The sequence below is a fragment of the Oryzias latipes genome, chromosome 1 (genome assembly GCF_053564925.1).
Source record: "Oryzias latipes strain Hd-rR chromosome 1, Olatipes_Hd-rR_3.1".
NCBI lineage: Eukaryota > Metazoa > Chordata > Actinopteri > Beloniformes > Adrianichthyidae > Oryzias > Oryzias latipes.
Window position 1 is genome coordinate 22,156,208 of NC_136237.1, and position 20,692 is coordinate 22,176,899.

A 20,692-nucleotide genomic window follows, 5' to 3' on the forward strand; every position below is an offset into this window, starting at 1 on the left:
AGTATTTAACCTTCCATTCTTTTTCCATGTCTGCCCATTTACATGACTTCGTTGGTTGAACAGTGGCATTTGCACTTATCCCTCTAACATAAAAACTCGCCGAAAACGACTGTCCTGTAGCTTTATATCAGTATTCAACATCCCTCCTCTTAAGTTTGCAGTATTGTGAGGTGACAGCTCAGCCTCTGTGCTTGTTCAGACCTCACCCCCCAAAAACTCAGTGACTGAATGTTATTGGGTTAAAAGGAGCTGGAGAGACATCCATAAAAGAACAATGTTAGTTGTCTGTTCTGTCAGTGTTACTTCACAAGCAGGAGGACTGCAGAGAAAAAAGATGGGATGGAGGGGGGGGGGGGGGGTGGCCAATCTTTATTACATCAGTTTTCTTCGTGTTGTTGAGACGTGTGAAATCAGGCTACGACTGCTGGACCGTGTTAAACTGCAGTGTCTGGAAAAGGGCAAACAGCGCTGTGCAGCCTCCCAAATCACACACACACACACTCCACCATTTTGCACCACAATCATTTGTGTGTCATACTTTTATTATTTTTACCAACGTATTGCTTTGTGACCTTCAGTGGTTATTTTTTTTTATTGCAGGTGTGTCAAGCCGTTGCTTCCCTTTCTTGTAGTTTTAGCTTCTTCCTCCTCTCTTTCACCCCCCCCTTTCCTTGAGTGTGTCACATCGGTGGTTGTCTTTTGTAGAAACAGGTCATCTGTGAAGCTTACAGTGACATTGAGGAGCCCAAAGTGATGTGAATGCGTGTCTGTGTCGCACACTGTCATCATAGCCGACACGGCAAAGGCCACACAGGATTTATGTCTCGTACTACCAGAGCCAGTGTGACCTCAGGGACTTTCTTATCATAAACTCTAACCTCAGCCTGACATCAAACGCCGACCCCCGAGATAACGTTGTAGTCACGATAAGCTAAGAGTTGTTCCTCTTCAGCGCGTCTTCTTTTTTCACTATTTTTATTTCCACATATTCATATATTTTGATTCTGGTGTCATTTTTTATATACAAAAAAACTGTAAAAACTATTGGGGCTAATAAAAAAAAAAAATTATAAATAAGTAGGGATGTTCCCCCATAGCCTTACTGTACGAGTCTGTCCATTTCCTGTTGCTGTTCTGCTTTTAATGAAGCTTAACTCACCATTAAACCAATTGTTTATCTGCTTTGTCGTCCATATTTACACAGCAGCAGCACTGGTCAGGACTTATTGAGCGCCCTCTGTACCTCTTGTGCGATAACTACTCACAGCCAGATCAGCTAATAGTGTATTGATCTCGCCATACGCACACCATATGTGTATCCCCCAGGCCCTCTGCTGCATTTTCAGTGTTTAAAGAGGACATTATACATAAACACTGCTCAAAACGATTTATGGCATACAGTCACTCCAAAACGTTTTGAAACCAGTTTATAGGAGAAGTGATACTTTGTTTTGTTTTTTAAATGGCCACATTCTTTAAATTTGTCACATTTTTTCTGGAATCTTAGTAAACTAACAAATATTAATCAAATTAGTAATGTTGATTTAAACTAATAGTGTAAAAACACTGTTCAGTGAGATGGTGTCAGGTCCAAATCTAGACTTTGTTACAATGAAGGAGTGCTTTTAAATAAATGACCAAGCATGATACATGCAGTATAGTAATGCTGCAAATTTTGTGACTGAGTAGTATCCTCATCTCCCTCCTGATGAAGAACTGATTAACTCTCTCCCAGCATTCCCTTTCAGATGTTTACCTCTCTGCAACAGCGGTGCAATTTTGTTCTACGGCTTACTCTTTAGTCTAATTAAAACTACGGGATCGGTTCATTTGTCTCAGCTCTCATCAGAGCGCTTTTGTGCGCCCGCCGCATATTAAGCCAATCTGCGGTGGAGCGGCAGCAGGCGGTCCATCAGCACACCTCTCTGATGTACAGCGCTGTCACTGCTGCTCTGTTGTAGCTACTGTAAGCCAAGAGCGTCAGCCTCATGGTAATTTACAGCAGTAAACAATGTCGGGATGGAGCAAACCAAACGGCCCCCACATGCACTCGCACACAATTCTCCCCCTCGCTCTGTCACTGTGGCACTTTCAGTCTTTTTTTTTTATTTTATACGCCTCCTCTCCCTTTTCTTTTTTTAATGAGCCGACTGTTATTAGGGCTATAAATCAGAGCAATGGGGGTGATGTATAATTCACTGTGTGTACTCACCCACCCCTGTGGCCCTGAGGAAGTCCACAGTGTATCATTGTCAACATCGAGCTGCTCCGTGTAGCCTCGCTTCACAAATGCGCACATACTCAGCAGACGGTTTGGAAAATAAGCAAAAATATCAATAAACACCCCCAAAAAGCGCAAAAAAAATCTTAGAGTCCTTCCTGCCTAGAAGCATGCCCTATTTCACACACAGGAATCGTAGCAGGAACCCAGATCAATATCAAAGCCTTGCAGTGGATCTGTCTTGTTGTGATGGGTACCGCATGACATGAAAGAGATCCAACGGATCCACACCCTGCAAGGCTCTCATACTCAAAAGCACATCATTCCATTAGTATTGATTTTTTTGTGTGTGTGCTAGTGTTTGTTAGAAAGAGAAGGTTACTCCGGGTGGGGGAATAAGGCACATTCAGCAAAGGACTAATAAAAATTGAACCAGCCTCAAGTACATTCTATAAATGAGCATTTAAATAATAGCTGGGCATAAGGTTATTGGGTTTTTTTTTCAGAGAAAGATGGAACCTTAATGCAGCTAAACAGTTTTTTGAAACTACAAATAGGTTAGCTTCCAGTGTATTAGTTACAGGTTCATAAAAGCAAAAATTAAAGGCGCCCCAATCTTTGGTATTGATAGTCCTTGTAGGCGCTCTTTCATTGGAGGACATTAGTTTCCTCTGACAGACTGCAGCTGCAGGGGCTCGCTATCACAGCCTGTAAAAAGCACTCTGAGGGAAAGGATTGATCTCTGACTGAAGAGAAACATCATCTAATATTCATTTGAAATTGCACAGCGGTTACCAGCTTCATTTCCCGTGCAACTGTTGTACGGCAAGGAGTGGCTCCTTAATGTATTCCGTACAGCGGGCTTGTTTTACCTTTGCTTTCACATCATGTTTTCATGCTTTCTAATGAAACTGTGCTCAAGGGAAATTTGTGGCTCTTTTTTATTTTATTGTTATTTCTTTGCATATTTTAATAAGTGCCTTCCTTCATATTATCTTATAGCCAATTGGAGCGCTGAACCCCAAGAGGGCAGCATTCTTCTCAGACCGCTACGAGTCATGGGAGGATGATCAGGTGCCCAAATTCCACTATGGGACACACTACTCCACCTCCAGCTTCACCTTGATGTGGCTGCTCCGCATCGTAAGTGCAAGAAATGCAATTATGTTTTTATTTATTGATATATATTTGTTGATATATCAATATATATATAAAAAATCATTGACATATTTAAAAATTTGAATTTCTCTTACATCTGCTGTTAAAAAAGCAACTATTTACGCCAAAGAAATATTTTTTAATTTCATGAATATCAGAAGTTATTAATCGATTTTGATCAAGTGTTTTGATGTTTCGTTTTTTTTTTTTACTGAATTTGAATTAAGTTATTTCAGGTTTATGCTATTATAGTAAAATGTTGCATCTAAATGTTTTTTCAAGTTCTTTTTCATCATTCAAAAAATATACAAAAGCTTAAAAAAAAAATCAATGAATTGATCAATAAATCAACAAGCACATTGTATAGAATGCTTTGATTTCTTTTTGAAGGACTCCTTCATTGTATGTTTTGCACTTAGCTTCTCTCTTTTGGTACCTTTGTTAAATGGATGCCATCAATCTTTTTCTACTGCTCTCAGGGGAGAAGGAGGTTACTAAGTTTCTCCAACATGCACTTTTCTGTTGTATTTGCCTCCGAAGCTCACCGTCTGACTCCCAGCAGAGCCACCTCATTGATCCTGCACATCATTAGCCGGCTTATTCTAAACCTACTTTAGCAGTAGCTCTCACTTGTGACACCCATTTAAAGATCAGACCCTGGAATGGAGGGTAGATGGTAAACTACTGGTGCTGCATAAATGGCTTTGACTGAATCTGTAAATGTTTTTATTTAACTGTGTTTTGACAGTTTATGTACTAACTTGAAATGAATGAGGCTATGGTTTCATGCAGAGTAAGTTTCATTTTCTACTCAGATTTTATTGATTGATTTCTGAGAAGATTATTTGCGATTGAACAAGTATTAGGACAAAGTGTATTGACTGACAAAGCTGTAAAAGAATAATTATTTTACTTTTATAGTGTTGGATTGGCTGATTAACAGTTTAAAACTCGTGTATAAGTCAGGGGTCTGCAACCTGAGGCCCTGGAGCAACAAGAGGCTCTTTTACCCCTCTATTGGTGCTCTTTAGCCAAAGAAAAATACTATGTGTCTAATTTTAAAAAGGACTGTATTTTTTGGACATTAAGCAAAACAAAACAGTCGGATTAGTCAATCTTTCACATTTGTACTTTCTCTTTCACAAGCAGTTGAAGCACAGCACGCATCACTCCACCAGTTATGCCTCACTACAGTAGCCATAACTCTCCGATCCATCAAGCGGTGCAGCCTCCTGATCAAAGTTGTACTAAAACAATTTTTGAGCTCTATCTACCAGAAAAAACATGTTTCAGCGCAATTCATACATGTGGTGTACAGGATAACAAGGTTAACTGTCTGTTTTTGAAAATAATCAAATGACTTTTAGTTCACCTTTCAAAAATACAGCAGTGAACTCTGATTTAATTTTGGTTAGTTAGGTTTACAAATGTATGGCTAAGAGGCCATCAAATGTTATAAAGGTGGGGTTCAGTGTCTTGCCCAAGGACACTTCAACTCATGGCCAGGCAATCGAACCTGCAATATTCCGATCAGAGTGCTGACCGCCCTACCACAGCCGCCCAGTAGTAACAATAACATAAATATAAAACAGTGCCGTATTTTTCTGAAGGGTGACGTTGGACTCCCACTGGGCTGGTCAGTGGGAATTACACCTAAATGGCTTTTTAAGTGTTGAAAGTTGCAGACCCTTTGGTATAAGGAGTAAGTAACCAGTTGTACAGCAATCACAGTGATTTCTCACCTTGGGTTACTTTTTTCTATACAGGAGCCGTTCACCACATTTTTCCTCAACTTCCAAGGAGGAAAGTTTGACCATGCTGATCGCACCTTCTCATCAGTGTCCAGGGCATGGAGGAACTGCCAAAGAGACACGTCTGACGTGAAGGTACCGTCCCTCCCGTGCAAGCTTATGCTTTCAAAAAAAAAAAAAAAAACTTTAAAAAAAGAAAATCCCCTGAACACCGCAGAAGGGTAAATCTCCATTCAGCATTCTTAAAGAAGAAGAAAAGGTTTGCAAGGAGAAATCTTCCGTCACTACCAATCACTGTCTCCATGCAGTGAAAGCTTCCTGGTCTTCTGATCAAAGAGTTGCTCTAATCCTCATCTGTCTCAACAGTCTGTCTCAGATTCATCCAGCTATAACATGCACTTGAATCCGGGCCCATTGGGCCCCCAAACTGCGCTGAGCATTTTTGGTTTTCCCCCTCAACAGCACAGGTCATTCCCATACCGAGGCCCTTCAGCCTTCTTTAACTGTTCTTCTTAAACATTTACAACTACAGTCAGACATTCGCCGTCAGAGCTGGCTTTCGCTTGCTCTCCTGGCACCGGGTCACTGGATGGGTGAGCAGCAGTGGCGTTTGGGGCTTTGACGCTTGATTGCATTTGCCCCACCCCCTCCCTCCCCCCTTCATGTCTCACAGATAAAACATATGGATTGTGTTATTGTGTAGCTGGCCAATGCTTGATTGCGAAAGGCCAACAACAGCCCTCGTTTGCTCCTTCAGTCTAGACCTGTCAATGTGGATCAAACTGTGAGGGCTCAACGGCAGATCAAAACAAAGGGGGGAAATCTGGACCACATCAGTTTGTGTAGTTGTTCAGGTGGAATTTTTCACAGTTTTGAATAAAAGTCTGTGGACTTTATCCACATGGGTGCACACATTTATCTTTAGGGCAATAGGAGAATTAGGGGTGAGATGTATCAATTTGGTATGCTAAGTACACCATTTAGTTTTAGTATTGGGGCCATTGTCGGAAAACCTCTGTCCCTGCCAGAAGGCAAAAAGCCGCTGTGTTTTCATACGCCACTGGTAAAGCAAGGGTGATAATAGGTTACAACACCCAGTTTCAATGTGTCTCTAGCCTGGGTGACGCTAGTGTGACCTCTCTTTGCCAATCCTCTGACCTCTCCCCTTGGCCTAAAGGCATCAGAATGGGAGAAGAGGAGAAGAGGGGTTAGATGTTGCAACAGTGGAAGTGTAGCAGGAGAGCCCAGGGGCCGAAGCCCCCCTCCAGTGACCCATGACAGGACAGGATTGGGGATCAGAGGGTCTGGCCTCTGACCAAGCTGGAGCAAAGGGGCCACTGCACATAATAGTCCATGCTAGGCGGGCTTGAGTGCTGGTGAGGGAGGCCCTGCAAAGTGTCGCATGCATGTGTGTGTGTTTGTGTGCGTGCGCATGCATGAGTCAGGGTAACTCCAGCTAACTCCAGCTCAGATTTACAGCAGGCTGAAGCCAGTGAACCCAAGTGAGCAGGAGGCCTCGTTAAGAAGTTGACCTGTAGATTAGGTCAAGTTTTGTTGAGTGAAGAGCTTTCAGAAGTAAGGAAGAGCAGTGTTGTTTTTCAACCGTGTGTTACTATGGTTATTTAGTCGGACGCGATTATTCTGCGGAATTGTTATCCAGCTAATTTCTTTTTACGGACATTTTAGTTTAGAGTTTTTAGAGTTGCAAACTGAATATTTTCATGTCGTCTATGAAAACATTATTGGTTTGCTTTTGGTCACTAAATGTCTATTTGAATAAAACCCAGAAGATACCTAAACATCTTTGGGATTTAAAGACCCACTCCAATGAAACATGTGCTTTTGGTGTTTTTAACATGTTCTCTTGTGCCATTTTTCTCATGATAGAGGGCATAAATATAAATAAAATTAAGCTTAAAGTTGTGTTTTGAAGTATTTCTTTATTCAAGTCATTGTGAATCAAGAGCAAAGTCAAAGTGCTAAAATTAACGACACTCAAGCTCCCTGCTCCGCTCCATTCTGATGGATCCACTTGCAGACAAATGGATCCATAATGGCTTTGTTTTCCTCCTCTGAGCTGGCATCTGCGACAGAACTGCACTGCTGGATAGCTCTGATTTAGCCATTTTTGTTACACCGGTAATGTTAGGTTGAGGATGTGATAGGGATGGGGTAGACTTACTTCGCGCCAACAGTCCCGCCCACAACTCAGAGATAAATACTTGATGAACTCCTGCTGCTCTGCAGAAACTATGTCCTAGAAAGTAACACTTTTTTGTTGGCTAAAAACAGCATTATCATAATTAACAGAGCACTTGGAACGCTTTTACAATCAAGCCAAAGATGATCAAAGTGGGACTTTAACTCCACCTTGTGACAGGTCCCCCTTCTTTTTAATGTTGGATGTTTTGATGTTTATTGCCCCAGTGCGGCGTAAGAAAATCTACCAGTTTTAGTGGTGTAACACTCAGGCAGAAGGTTAGTGTTAAAATGAACATCAACAAAATATAATTCCCTTATAACATCCATGCAGCCAAGAAATGAACCATCACATCTTCTGATTGTCTTTGTACTTTGAGACCACAGCTGAAGTCTAAAAGGCAGCACTGATTTTTATTTGCATGTTTTGAAGCTCAAACCCAATCTTCATGTTTATACTCACTGTGGCAAGTTCTGCTTTGTTAAGAATGACGAACGGCCAAACATATAAAGTTACATGTCTTGTCAGGGGAGGTTTTTTTTAACTTTCCTGTGCTGGAGTTTAAAATAATCTGTGTTGTTTGTGACAGCCCAATAAAATTGTCATAAGTTAAACATTTTTGGCTAACTTTTTCTTTTTGGGAATGTTGTGGAAGTAAAGGGGGGAAATCCAAGATGAACTGTTCTGCATTTATTCTGTGTCTAATTCGAAGAATTTAAACATATCAGAATTTTGAAAGGGCTCCACTGACATGCCAACATGGGATTTTCATGTCTCAAAGAGTGGTAAGAATCAGATAAACATTGAAAATTGTATTTTCTTTTTGTTTTAAATAAATGTTTTAGTATGCAAGGTAGTGTTTTTATACCAACTAATCTAGTATGTCAGAGCTCTAGCTCCAAACACTCATTATTTGTACATTCCTTCATTTTTCTTATTGTGAATTTTGCAGACGTGTAACTACATTTATGTGTCTGTTTATTCTGTCTGATTTAGGAGCTGATTCCAGAGTTCTACTATCTCCCTGAGATGTTTGTCAACAGCAACAATTACAATCTGGGAGTGATGGAGGATGGCACTGTCGTCTCCAACGTAGTTCTTCCGCCTTGGGCCAAAAGTCCAGAGGAGTTTGTGCGCATTAATAGACTGGTAAGACAAAAATCTAAAATCTCTATTCTAAAACTAAAGTCCCCTTCTTCTCCACAATCCTTTATATATTGGGGAACATATGAGGTGGTTTAGATGCAAATATGTTAAATTGTGTGTCTAGTAGTTATTTATATTACAAATCTTACTCAAAAATAATGTAGAAGAATAGAAAGCTACCCAAGAAACAATACTTTGTATTTATTTGGCTTGTTACTTCATCATGGGTCTCTGGTCTGGTGGGAAGTCTACAAATATAATCTCCTAATCTAATATAATATAATCTCTAATATAAATATAATCTAGTCCAGCTAACTTCCCTTATTGCACACACTTTTGTTCAAAGGTATTTTTAATTTTATGCATTTTATAGTTTATCTTATGATGCATCAATTTTAATTCATACAGTATTTATTTACATGTTTTCAACAAATTGGATCTGAATTCAGAACAATTCCTATACTATTAAAGTGACTAATATTGGCAGAGTGATGGACAAAGAGATTCGTGGGTTTCCAATGGCTAAAAAATAAATATTTTTGTCCAACATGGTAATGGGATCAGGAACATCCTTGTGAAGCTTTTCTTCTGCCTATGGGATATCCAGCCAAGTAGTTTTGTGGCTTGGTTAGATGCATCCTTACAAACCTAAAACATTTCCCCTTGTTTTTTTTTTCTTTAAGAAAGAAATAAAATAAAAAGCTGAAGCAACCCTTACAAAAAAATGCTTTGTCATCCTTGTAAAAAGGACTGTGATCAAGTGAAGTTGTGGATGTACCCTTTAATAAAATGTTATGTAATCAGAGTTTTTGCATGTCCACCTCTAGGGAGGCTGGTAGCCCTCCTGTAGGTTTTCCACTTGTGAGCAGTTTTTGTCACTGTGGAATCATGGACACTCCAACTGAGAGACAGTTATGAAAAATCTCTGTTTTTTTTTTGTTTTTTTTTACATAGAATTCTTACTAAAAGATTATGAATGCTGCAGAAACTGCCAAAGAGAAAATGTTTATAGATGATCACTTTTTTAATAAGAAATGTAGATATTTTTTTTATTTTGTACAGTTTTATTAAAACACTCACGGCCAAAAAATGTCCGTCACCGATCTGTAATCATCAAAAACCCTTCTGAAATGTTTCTAATGCTTTGTAAAACAATTATGAAAGAACACTACAATATTGCTCAACATAGTTTTTGATTCAGAGCAATAGCAGTAGCATACTTTATAACACATTTTAGGAGTGTCTCTTTGTCTCGCTGTGCCTCAAAACCAGGAGTCCTTACTTCCTCCTTCATCGGTTAAGTGTGAGGGGGCATCTTCTTCCAGAAGAGGACGGTTTCATTCATAATAAGAACCTGCTCTAGATTATAATTATTTCCCGTGATTATCTTCCTCAGCGTTTCAGGATGGATTCACAAGGATTCTGATGTCTGTTCTTTTCAAGCTTAGCTGACTAAGCTAATTCAAACGGACAGTGTTATTTCCTGACCGTCTCAGTTCTTCCTGTTAACCGAGTCTCCCTCTCCTCCAGCCTCCCCTAACGTTCCTATCTAACAAACGATCTATGTGCGCTGCAGTGCTCACACACATCTGTTGCATGCTGATGGGACTGCAGCTGGGTGTCTATGCACAGATATGATGCAATATCCACTTTAAGATCTCTCCTCCCTGCCTGCATGTGCTCAAAGTGAAATATATAGAGCATCTTAGGCTGTTTTTTTTGTTTTTTTACGGTGACTCCTTAATTAAATTATCTTCTCTTAAAGGTCAAAAAGCCAGTGATGGCCATCATTTCTGTCATATCCTGGTTAAATTGCTTGTGCTTTGTACTGTAGGGTCTTTTATCTACAGGAGTTGATTATTTTATTCATTCTAGTGACTCTTAGAGGACATATTGGGCTTCACAGTGCACATTTTTAAAGAAACCATAGGTGTAGGAACATGCAAATAAAAGTGCCCTCAAATTTTTAAAGGGCGGCTTTCTTATTAACTTTTGAGTAATGGCACATGCAGTTAAATGTGTGATGTGCGCCCACAGTAGTAATGAGCACTGATGAGACTGGATGTGCTCTGTGACCTGCTTATTCTTATAGTGGGGTCTGCTAAACAGACTGCTGATATGAGCAGGCCTTCGTCATTAATCAAACACTCTCCTTTCTCCTTAGCTGTCAGTTTGAGCTGGAAATTTTTGGGTGATGCATTCAAAGCAAGCTTTTTTTCAAGCTGAAGAACTGTTTATTTAAAGGAAATTTAAATGGGTTGGGGGATGTTTTTATGCGACTGTAACTGACTTTATGTGACAAAGCTTTGAAAAAGGCTAACCCCTGCAGATTTTTTTTTAACCTACAAACCGTATTTCTTTCATATTTATTTAAAACAAAAGAATATTTGGAGCCAACATTAGTTTATAACATTATATTTTAGGTAGATTCTTTTTTCATTGTCACCACATCTGTCATAATTGCAATATTTTCGTTGGGAATTGTTTTGTTTAATATTGACCTTTGCATTAATTTTTGAACTCTTATTTTGTAAAAAGCATTTTTTTTTTCTTTTTTTTATTTTGTAGTTTTTGTATATTTTCAGTTTCTGAAATATAATATATATAAACAAAATCACAGACTTAAAAAACCTTCAAAATACTACTGATGAAAAGTGTCTTTCCATCTTGATTTCAAAATAAAACATCAGTTTAGTATTTGGGGAAAGTGGTTTCAAAGAACTTGGAATGCCAGTTTATGTTTCTGAAGATTTCAGTTATTCCTTATACAAGCTAGAAATGTACAAGAATATGTTTTTTCCTCTTAAAAAAATCCACATGAACTGATTTTTATTATATACCCTAAAAATAATAAAAAACATTTAAAATGCAGTCTGTTTGTTCCACCAGCTCCAGGGATGCATGTTTAGTGCAGGCCTGCCTGTTTTGTTCCTCTCTGTTCCCTTCCTTTGTAGCTAACATACAGCAGAACCAGTTTGAACAGAATCAGGAGCTTTGCACACATTTCCACCACTTGCAGCTCATTCTGATAAAATTTCAGTCTGCACCCCTCCTTCTCTGCATTGTACAAATTGGGATATTGATCCAGAGAGTAGCCAGTCTCATCAGGCAGCTGTTATTTGTATCTTTTCTCTCACGGAGACTCACAACGCTTTATTGGCCTTTTGCAATTTATTTCTCCCTCCACATTTATTAGTCAAACTGAGATTATTTCAGTATGGCAATTAGTGGTGACAAATGACGTCCTTGAAAACCTTTGTAGTAGCATTTCTGATTAGTTAACATCATGTGTATGATTTCCAGTTTATCATAGTTATTTTAACACATAAAGGGACTGGCTAGAAGAGTGGTGAGGATCAAACACCCGCTGCAAATAGGTTTGGGGAAGGTTGTGTGGGTGGACAGGACTCCAGTCATGACAGATAGTTGACATTAGAGGGTGTCAGCTGGCAACTGTGGTGCTGTTGTGAGAGAGATGAGCATGGTGGAGAGACGAGAGCAGGAGTGGAGGAGTTAATGGACTGTTTGGCTCTCTTTAGCAATTCTGCTTCTAATGGCCTCCCAACACACTGCTTTGCTGCAGGAGAGGATGCAGACACACTGTGATGCACACGCACTAAGAAGCACACACATGCCGGCTGTCTCCACTCTGGTTCTAAGCCTAAAATGATTAACAGCTAATTAGGGATCAATCTGGAGAGGCCATTAAAAAGCTCTTTCTGTAAAGGATTGCATTGTCATGCCAAATGTCAGCTTATTTTTGTTGTTGCTGGGTTAGGTCTGCACGGTTGGTTTTTAAAAAAAAACAAAAAAAAAAACATCACAAAGCAGGCAAACATTAAATCAAGCTGTAGCTTTGTGCGTCTTGCTCTGTTGGTCGAAAGGCCGGACTCGATCACTGAAATTTAGCAAGAAGTGGGTTGCTTGGCAACCCTTTTCTCACTTCTCACCAAAAATTAAGCTGCTGTATTTCACAACTACAAACTTCACTGCAAACCTTCACGTTTTGACACAAGCGTGCATCTCCACCATGCTCAAATATCTGCAACAAATTTAACGGTGGTTTGAAAAAGGCCCACTCCCTTCATCCCAGGTCCATCACACACACATCTGTGGAGCAGCACTTAGCGCACTGCAGAGATCAGCGGCTGCCTGTTGTCTTTACCACGAGGTCGAAGGAGAGGTTAAGAACTTGATTCCTCCTACAGCAGATCACAACGATTCTCAGTGAGCTGTCAGCCCTGCTGACATTCCTTTCTAGATGATCACATGCCACTTCTGAGGCCCCTTTGTCGTTAATGTGAGAACTAATGATAGTGCTTGATCATGTGGTGTGAACGCACATCAGTGTTTACCTGTGCTGTCATATTATGGAGTTTTTTTATTTAACCCTCTAAACTTTTAAAATCCAGCTGTTAAAATTACATTTCTGCAGATTAAAAAAAAAAAGAAATCTGGTCATGTTTTTACATCAAACTTCAATTCATCTGGTCAAACACTATCACTAAACTGTAACCCGACAGTGGTCCCTTGCTGCACTTTAGTTCACGTTTGGTTCCTCTCAGTCATCTGTGCTCCTGGAGAGCTGCTGACAGATCTACCAGCCACACACATTGGAGAGACTGGCAGCACATTGGTTTTGGCCTTCTTCTCGCTTTAAAGCCCACCACAGTTGACTCAGAACTCTTTATGGAGACATAAGCTAAACTCTCCTCACGGAAAGATGGAGACCTTTTTTGCGTTTGAGGGGCAAAGGCAGTTGAGTGATGGTCAGAAGCTGATTCTGAGTGGGCGGATCACATGTCCAAAACAGATGGTCCCAATGGCTTTTCTAAATTCTGTTGGTACTGTCATTGAGAAAAATATCTGACAAAAAATTTGAGGTACAAATGTGGTTAGATTGTCTGGTTAACATTTGTTTTTTATAATTATACCACATCATGATGCTACATCTGCAGGCCTCTATCCTCTAAAGGTCTCACTCAGAGCATAAGATTGACCTGCTGACATAAAAAGCACATCAGATGTCCACATCAATGTGGAAAACAAAATCAATAGTCTCTATTTTCAGGAGTTGACAGTGAATCAAAGTGACCATAGGGACGTCTGCAATCACACTCATTGTATTTCACAATCAACACCAGGAATTGCATCTTCCCAAATATATATTAATATTTTCAAAGACAATTGTTGTAAAAATACGGATAAAGGTGACGGAATTGGAGAAAAAATAGATTTAAAAAAGAAATTCATGAATTTAAGGATGATACCAATACATCCTCTACCATTTATTAAATTACATGTTCTTGTCCTTAAGACATATTTGGGGGTGAATTTTGGACAACCTCGTCTCATTGTTTGATTTCATGTTTGCCATTGAAGTTGTGCATCAGCAATGGTGCGACCTGTTGACAGATAACTCATGAATCTTTAACCTTAGAGGAGTCTGATTGGATGTGCTATTAGGCCCGTTTGTCTCTTATCTTCATTAAGTTTATAAGTTTTCTTCTTCACACTCACAAAAAAACCCAATAAAAGTATGTTTTTTTTAAATGAGGAGAGGTTGGAACACATTTGGATGTACGGCCTCTGAAAGATTAAGATCAGTCATTCGGCTTGCAAGATGTTGGCCTGCGTCATGCAGGCTTATGTCTGACCTTACAGCTGTTACTGGGATGACCTCACAGTATTACAGCATGCAGAGGTGTATCCACAGTGCTGCTAACAGACAAATGTCATATTAGTCGGAGATAAATCACCTTTACCCTTGAGCTAAATATATGAACGCCAACATGAAAGTCACCCTCTGAAGTTTGTCAGATTTATATGCTGACAGTCTTTGACGCTTACATAAGGAGCCTGTCTTTCCTGCTATGACATCAAGTTTTTTAACTTATTTCAGGTTTTTTTGCTGCTATACAAACACTAAAATAAGCAAACATTGTAACCAGTGCTTATGAAATGTAGGAAACTTTTTTATATAAGATATTTGACAGTAAATGCAGTAAGATACAAAACTATGTCCCACACACTCCTATTTCTGTTCCTGACCATCACACAAAGGTCACAGCAGTTTACTCCTCATTTCAATGCTCAGAAAGCCTTTGAGGCCTTCCCGTCTCCGTTGGAGCCAGCTTCCTCACCCTGATCTCCCAACAGCCCCATAAGAACTCACGTGTGAGCTGAGGGAAACCACTACGAGCACTTATGTGCTTGAAAATGACTGAGTGAGTGAAAATCCTGCCGTCGTCTAGCCAGCTTGGGTTCATGTAACAAAACATAGGTTACCATGTTAGGCTAGCGCTAATCTATTCCCCTGGTGTCTCTGCTGAGAGCTTTGTTGTAGGATGGGAACTAGCATGCGGGATGGGGAGTGGGGCGGAGGGTGAATGAGGTTATCTGGCTAATGTCAGCCGGCGCTCACTGTAGGGGCATTGTCATGCATAGGGGCAGACATGTTTACTGTGTGCTCAATGTTTTACGAGCTATCCCCCTCCGCCTGCTCTTCTGCCTCTTCTCTCCCCCTACTTCTCTTCTTCAGTGACATAATGGAGAAGGCTAATGAGAGCCTGAGAAATGGAATGATCTACTGCTGCTGAAATACTCACTAATGTTGCATCTTCCCCTTTCCCTTGTACTCCTCCAAGATTTTTTTTTACTTCTGCCAAAGTTTGCCGGGAAGCTCTTGTCCAGCTTCACCTTGGGATTTTTTTTCACTTTGCTCTTCAGACTGTCGAACGTTTGTATATATTTTTGATATCGGGCCAAGCTCATTAAAGTGTAGATGCATAGATAGCAGAACAGTTCTTTTCTAATGCTCTTTGTCCTGTATTAATGGATCTTTTTAGGTTGAAGCATCCATGACTGCCTGTTTATTTAACACTGACTGATCTTTTGCTTACATAATTGTGTTATGACACCAGGACAGGGTTTGCTGCCTAGTTTTGCCTTTTATAAATGTAAAAAAAAGTTACCACCCCTCTACATTTGTCTAGTTAGCAGCAATTACGGTTATACCTGGTATAATTATGAATCAAAGACATTAACTTTATTTAAGAAAAAATGACTTGAAGAGTAACATTTCCATTCTAATATTGTCTTAAAGACTATATGTTAGAGGTATGCCTCTTTCTGTTCATCAATAAATTCTTGTACATTAAATATTCTTAACTTTTAAAGTTTGACTTTGTTGGGGGTTATTCAAAACAGTCAACTAAGGAATAAAGACTTAACAACTTTAAAAAAGTTTACAAAGAGAAATTTGAATTTTTAATATTTATTCCTACAGTGGGTGATATGGGAAAACTGTACAGAGATCTCCTAAATATTTTATCGCATATATTTTACATATGGCTTCAATTTGTATGTAAGTAATGTAAGCATGTAAGTAATGAGTATTTTTCTTTAAAGGGCTTTTTAAAATGTTCAGTAGAGGCTAATCAAATTAGTAGTCTACAAAATAAAGGTATTACACTTTCGTTAGATAAAGGCACTAGAGTTTATAACAATGTAAAAGTCAATGCTTCTTCATATTCTAAGGTTTGGAGCCAATAAACTGTTGAAGTGTTGAATTGATTCTAATTGTTAATAAGACGGTTTTTAAAAATAATCCCTTCTCATCTAAACAGGTTTTTGTTTTGGCGATATTAACTGACTGGCAAAGGAGTTTGACTGTCATGTCTTTTTTGTTCACACTCCACATTCATTTCCTTTGAACACTAACTTTCCTTTGACAGTTGAGGTCATTTGTACATTTCAATCAATTTCAAATGTTTTTCCACTTGTCCCTCAAACTTCTCAGTGTGTGACAACAGTTTTCTTTTCATAAAGGTCTTAATATATATAGCTGCATGTAAATGGAAAAACATAAAAAATAAATAGCCTTTTATTTTTTGGACTTCCAGTTGTTCTTTTTTAATAAGTAGTTTTTTTTTCTGGAGATTTTACTGTTTTAATGAACAATAATTAAAATGTGCAAGATAAATTTAATTTACTTTGTTTTGAATTGGAGGCAGGACATTTTGTGATTTCTTATGCAGTTGTTGTTCAGCCTGTGGTGTCGGTTATGAGAGAAATGTCTCCAGATTGTTCTCACATGCTGTCATTTTAAAAACTCTGGAAGATCATCGTGCTCAGTAGGATGATGGGAAATAGTCAAATTAGATGGAGATTAGATTAAATGGTAATTTCTGATGCCTTTAAGGTCACATATTAAAACAAAATCATATCAAAGTTGTGATCTATCTTATTAGTTGAGTAGGAAGGAGTCAATTTAAGAGTGCGTGAAGTGTTTTTTAGCCCCATAGTTGCTCTAAGGAGCCATTGCTCTTTACTTTCCTCGTCAGCTACATTCACACCACCCTCGGCAATGCACATTCAATGAAAATTCCATGTAAACGCATGTAAATGTGCGTTTCAGGCTACAATTCTCAAAACCTCCACGTTCACTCATAGCTATGCATATTTTTAAGATCATTTTCGGGCTCACAAAGTACAAAAAACACTGCCATAGGACATGTGTTGCAAGTTAAACCTGGTCGAACTTTGACCAATCAGGGCCTCTGATTTGGTAGTAGGTAGGTAGCCCCTACCTACTTGTCCAAGGTGAACAATGTAGGCTTAATGCGCGTTCAAGAACTCCTGTTTAGCTCGTTTTTTAATTGTATGTCACATGCCCAGTGTGTCTGTAGCTTTCCACAGTGAGGCACAGTAGAGTACAGTAGAGCTTGACATGTTTACTTGTTCTGATCTGTCATCATTAAAAGAATGTGTATATTTGTATATATATGTGTATTGGAACAACAGTTCTATAGAATGTAAGCATTTAGCTTCCATCACTGATGTACAAGAAATGGCTTCGCACATACACTTGCATTTTTCCTGTCATGCAAATAAGAGGATTGATTTGTTGAGTGATGTTTTAACGTCCTTACAGACAGCTCTCCTTAAGTCCTTAAAAGGGTTTTTTAGGGCCAGTGAGGGAAGGAGGAAAGTGTTCACTGTCACCTCGTTAAGAGTGAAGTGAAATTCAGCTCAGGTCCTGATCATAAAGCTAACCACTAACCACTACAAGGTAGAGAAATCTTCCTGATGGACGCAGTGCAGAACCTGTAAGCCTGGGAACATATTGTACATTTTCAGCAAATCGCCACAGATTTAGCTAAATCTCTAACACGCATGCAAAACTTGGCCTTTTTCAGATTAGACGCTCTCAGTTTGCTCCATAGAACTTCCACATCTCTGTTTAATGTCCGCCAGCTGGTTAATTGCAATCACTTGTGTGACATCTAAAATTGGGATAGCATGTCTTTAGACGCTAACTCGCTCTAAAGCAAAACACATTGACAGACAAGAAGTCAAACTGCCTTTCTTTCTGAGCATTTTGGGGTTTTCTTTATAGGCTTAAAGTCCACTCTGGAGTTACACACGTCCCACAAAGGAAAGAATGGAAGTAACCTGATAGCCACAAACAGATGAGGCTCCTTCGTTATGATACATTTTCATCGGAATTCACATTACAGACCGGTAAATCGGGATGCAGGCAAAATAAACATTGCGTTCTGTGTGAGTGTGTATACAGTTTTGTATATTTGAATGCATGTTGACTTTGAGGTGGAAAAGTGACTTGGATGAATGAATCACTTCTTGGCATCCCTCTCCTCATTGAAACTTAATCACAAGCATTCAACAACAGCCCACCACCACCACCATGCTTCAAATGTGCATTCTGTTAAACCTGTAACAGTAAAAATGTGGGTTTCCAGTGATTTGCATAAAGGCTTGCTAAATTATTCATTAATTATCAGAGTCCCCAGTGGGTGGAGAAGACACACACACTGGCTGGTAATTGGCACATCAATAATCCACCATCGTCTCCTGATATGCCACCAAATCCCACCTCTGGAATCTTCTATGTGTCCCAAACTTCTGCTCTGACATTTCCAAAGTTTGGTGCCACGTGAGGAAATGTTTCCACACCTGCTCACTTAACTATGAAACACAATTTGATTTGGTCCATAAATAATACCTGTATCCTACATTACTTTCTTTCCAGATGTAGAAAAAACAACTTTGAAACCATTATGTGTTTTGTTTTTTTTCCAATTAAAATATACAGGTTTGTGTTTCCTCACACATCCCCCAAAGAAAATATTAGGAATCATTCAAACTTTTGTCACAATGAAAAATGAAATAGCCAGGATTGCTCCACATGTAAGCCTCAAGCCGTCAAAGTCTTAACATGTACTGTCAATCCACAACTTTTTTTTTTGTCTTTTTACATTACTAACCTTTGAATAATTTAATTGAAATTTTATCCTTTATCTACATGTTGTCAGTTTTTACAACAGCAAAAATGGCTATACAGTATACTCATCTACTATTTGAGTTCCAGTTTGTGTCCATTACGAAATAATTCATTAATTGTTAGATTACTATTTCAGTTTAAATCTTTACATGTTTTAGACAAAAAACAAAAAGTTATGATGTTTTTTTGATTTATTAAAAGACTTTTCAGTCAAAATAATGCTAAAAATAATCCAAAATTGATATTAAATAAATATGAAAGCAAACAGATTTTTACTTTGTTAATATCCTTAAAAGATAAAAAGTTTTTACAAATGACGTTCTGCCTAATTAGGCTTTAATGCTAATAGTTTTTGTTAATCTCGTCTCAAACCATATTTTTGGGATTTCTTTGTTAAATGATTAAATCGGACCCCTTCTATTGTCTCTTTTTGCAGAAATTTCAAGGTCCAAATTTAGTGTAAAGCCAAAAGCCTTTAAAATTCACCTCTGTGGTGTTGACATACTTCTATGTCATGTTTAAATTTTATGTTGAATGCCAAGGAGTGGAAGGATAAAGAGCATAGTTTGTGTTTTATAATTTCCTTTGAATTGTTTCAAGTCTTTAAAGCACTTTGTGTTACTATAGCAAAGTGCATTATAAATAGTTAGATTTCATTCACTTTAAACATCTTTAGTAGACTCAGGTCAGAGAGAACTGCCCAGGCTGAAATGAGGCAGAGGGTAACGGACCACCACTTAAAGGTGACACCGCATAAAGTCTCCATTCTGAATCTTTCTTTTTCTCACTGGTGGGCCTCTGGATGGAGAAGTGCAAAACCATGGCTGCCCTTTGTTTCTTCAAGCTGTTTGACAGTTGATTGCAGTGAATAATAAATGCCCATCACCCCCAGCTTTAGCTCTAGAAGCAAAAGAGCAAGAGCCTGTCGGGCCAATTCCACTGCATCATGAACCGATCCTTTCTCTCTTAGACCTACACACACATGCATTTTATTTACTCTGTTCTTTAGGAGGATATAAATAAAAAGGATTTTCCTCATTTTGAATTCATCAAGATCATGTGGATTGCTTTCTGATGTCTAGAAAAATGTTTTGTTTGCTTGGGTGACAAAAAGTCTCACATTTTCCTTTTTTACTTTTAAAGCCAACATGTTTTCTTTTCTTATCATCAAGTAAACACTTTAATTGTTGGGACTCTCATAGGTTTTAATCATGCGCTTTATGATAGCACAGAAGCTGCAGGAATACCCTCATCACACCTGAGCTGCACATTTTCCTGTCACCCCGACCCTCCTACTTGACTGAAAGTTGTAATTAAGCGAATGGGGAGGAATTGGATGCAAAATGACCTGTCAGAAAGTCGCATTTAAGTGAATTATGAACTGGTATCTGCAGTAAAAAATTTAAATGATATAAATTGCCATTTAAGTGCAGCACAGGCTAATGTTTTGTCACAAATTAATGTGACACAAGGCAGCAATGACAATCAAGGGCTGCCTCATTCTAATTTGGTCGTGTTTAGAGGGCTTTTGTGAGCCGACAGCTTTACACAAATTAACACAATTGCCTGTTTTTATGAGGAAGCCATAAATGTTTTTTTCCCTTCTCTTTTTTGCTAGCTAATGAGGAGAGAAAACGGCTTGTGTCTCAGTGTTATGGCGGCACAGAGCTGTCTGCAAAAGATCAGCACTGCGCTCTTATTGGCTCGCACCCAACAAAGAAATAAAGACACAAGCTGTGATGACTCTCTAATGATCAACTCCCGTTTTGATGCTCCCCTATGATCAGATGTGGAAGGACTGAACTTTGATTGTTCTTCTGTCACACGGGCAGTTAGGAGCTCCCTCTGAGGACTTTCTCTTGGAAGGGGGGAATTAGTGCTAACTGCTGCACAATAATGGGATGGGGGGA

The 20,692-nt window shown here is 38.9% G+C and overlaps 1 protein-coding gene across 2 annotated transcripts in view; it reads left to right on the forward strand.

The window, feature by feature from the left end:
* LOC144994278 (lipopolysaccharide-responsive and beige-like anchor protein) overlaps nucleotides 1-20,692 on the forward strand; it is a 171,285-nt gene that overhangs the window by 126,455 nt on the left and 24,138 nt on the right. For both annotated transcript variants that reach the window (XM_078951454.1, XM_078951459.1), the window contains exons 44-46: nucleotides 3,224-3,364; nucleotides 5,146-5,265; nucleotides 8,327-8,479. In XM_078951454.1, coding sequence (XP_078807580.1) covers nucleotides 3,224-3,364; nucleotides 5,146-5,265; nucleotides 8,327-8,479 — 414 coding nt within the window. The remainder of the gene's footprint in view (nucleotides 1-3,223; nucleotides 3,365-5,145; nucleotides 5,266-8,326; nucleotides 8,480-20,692) is intronic.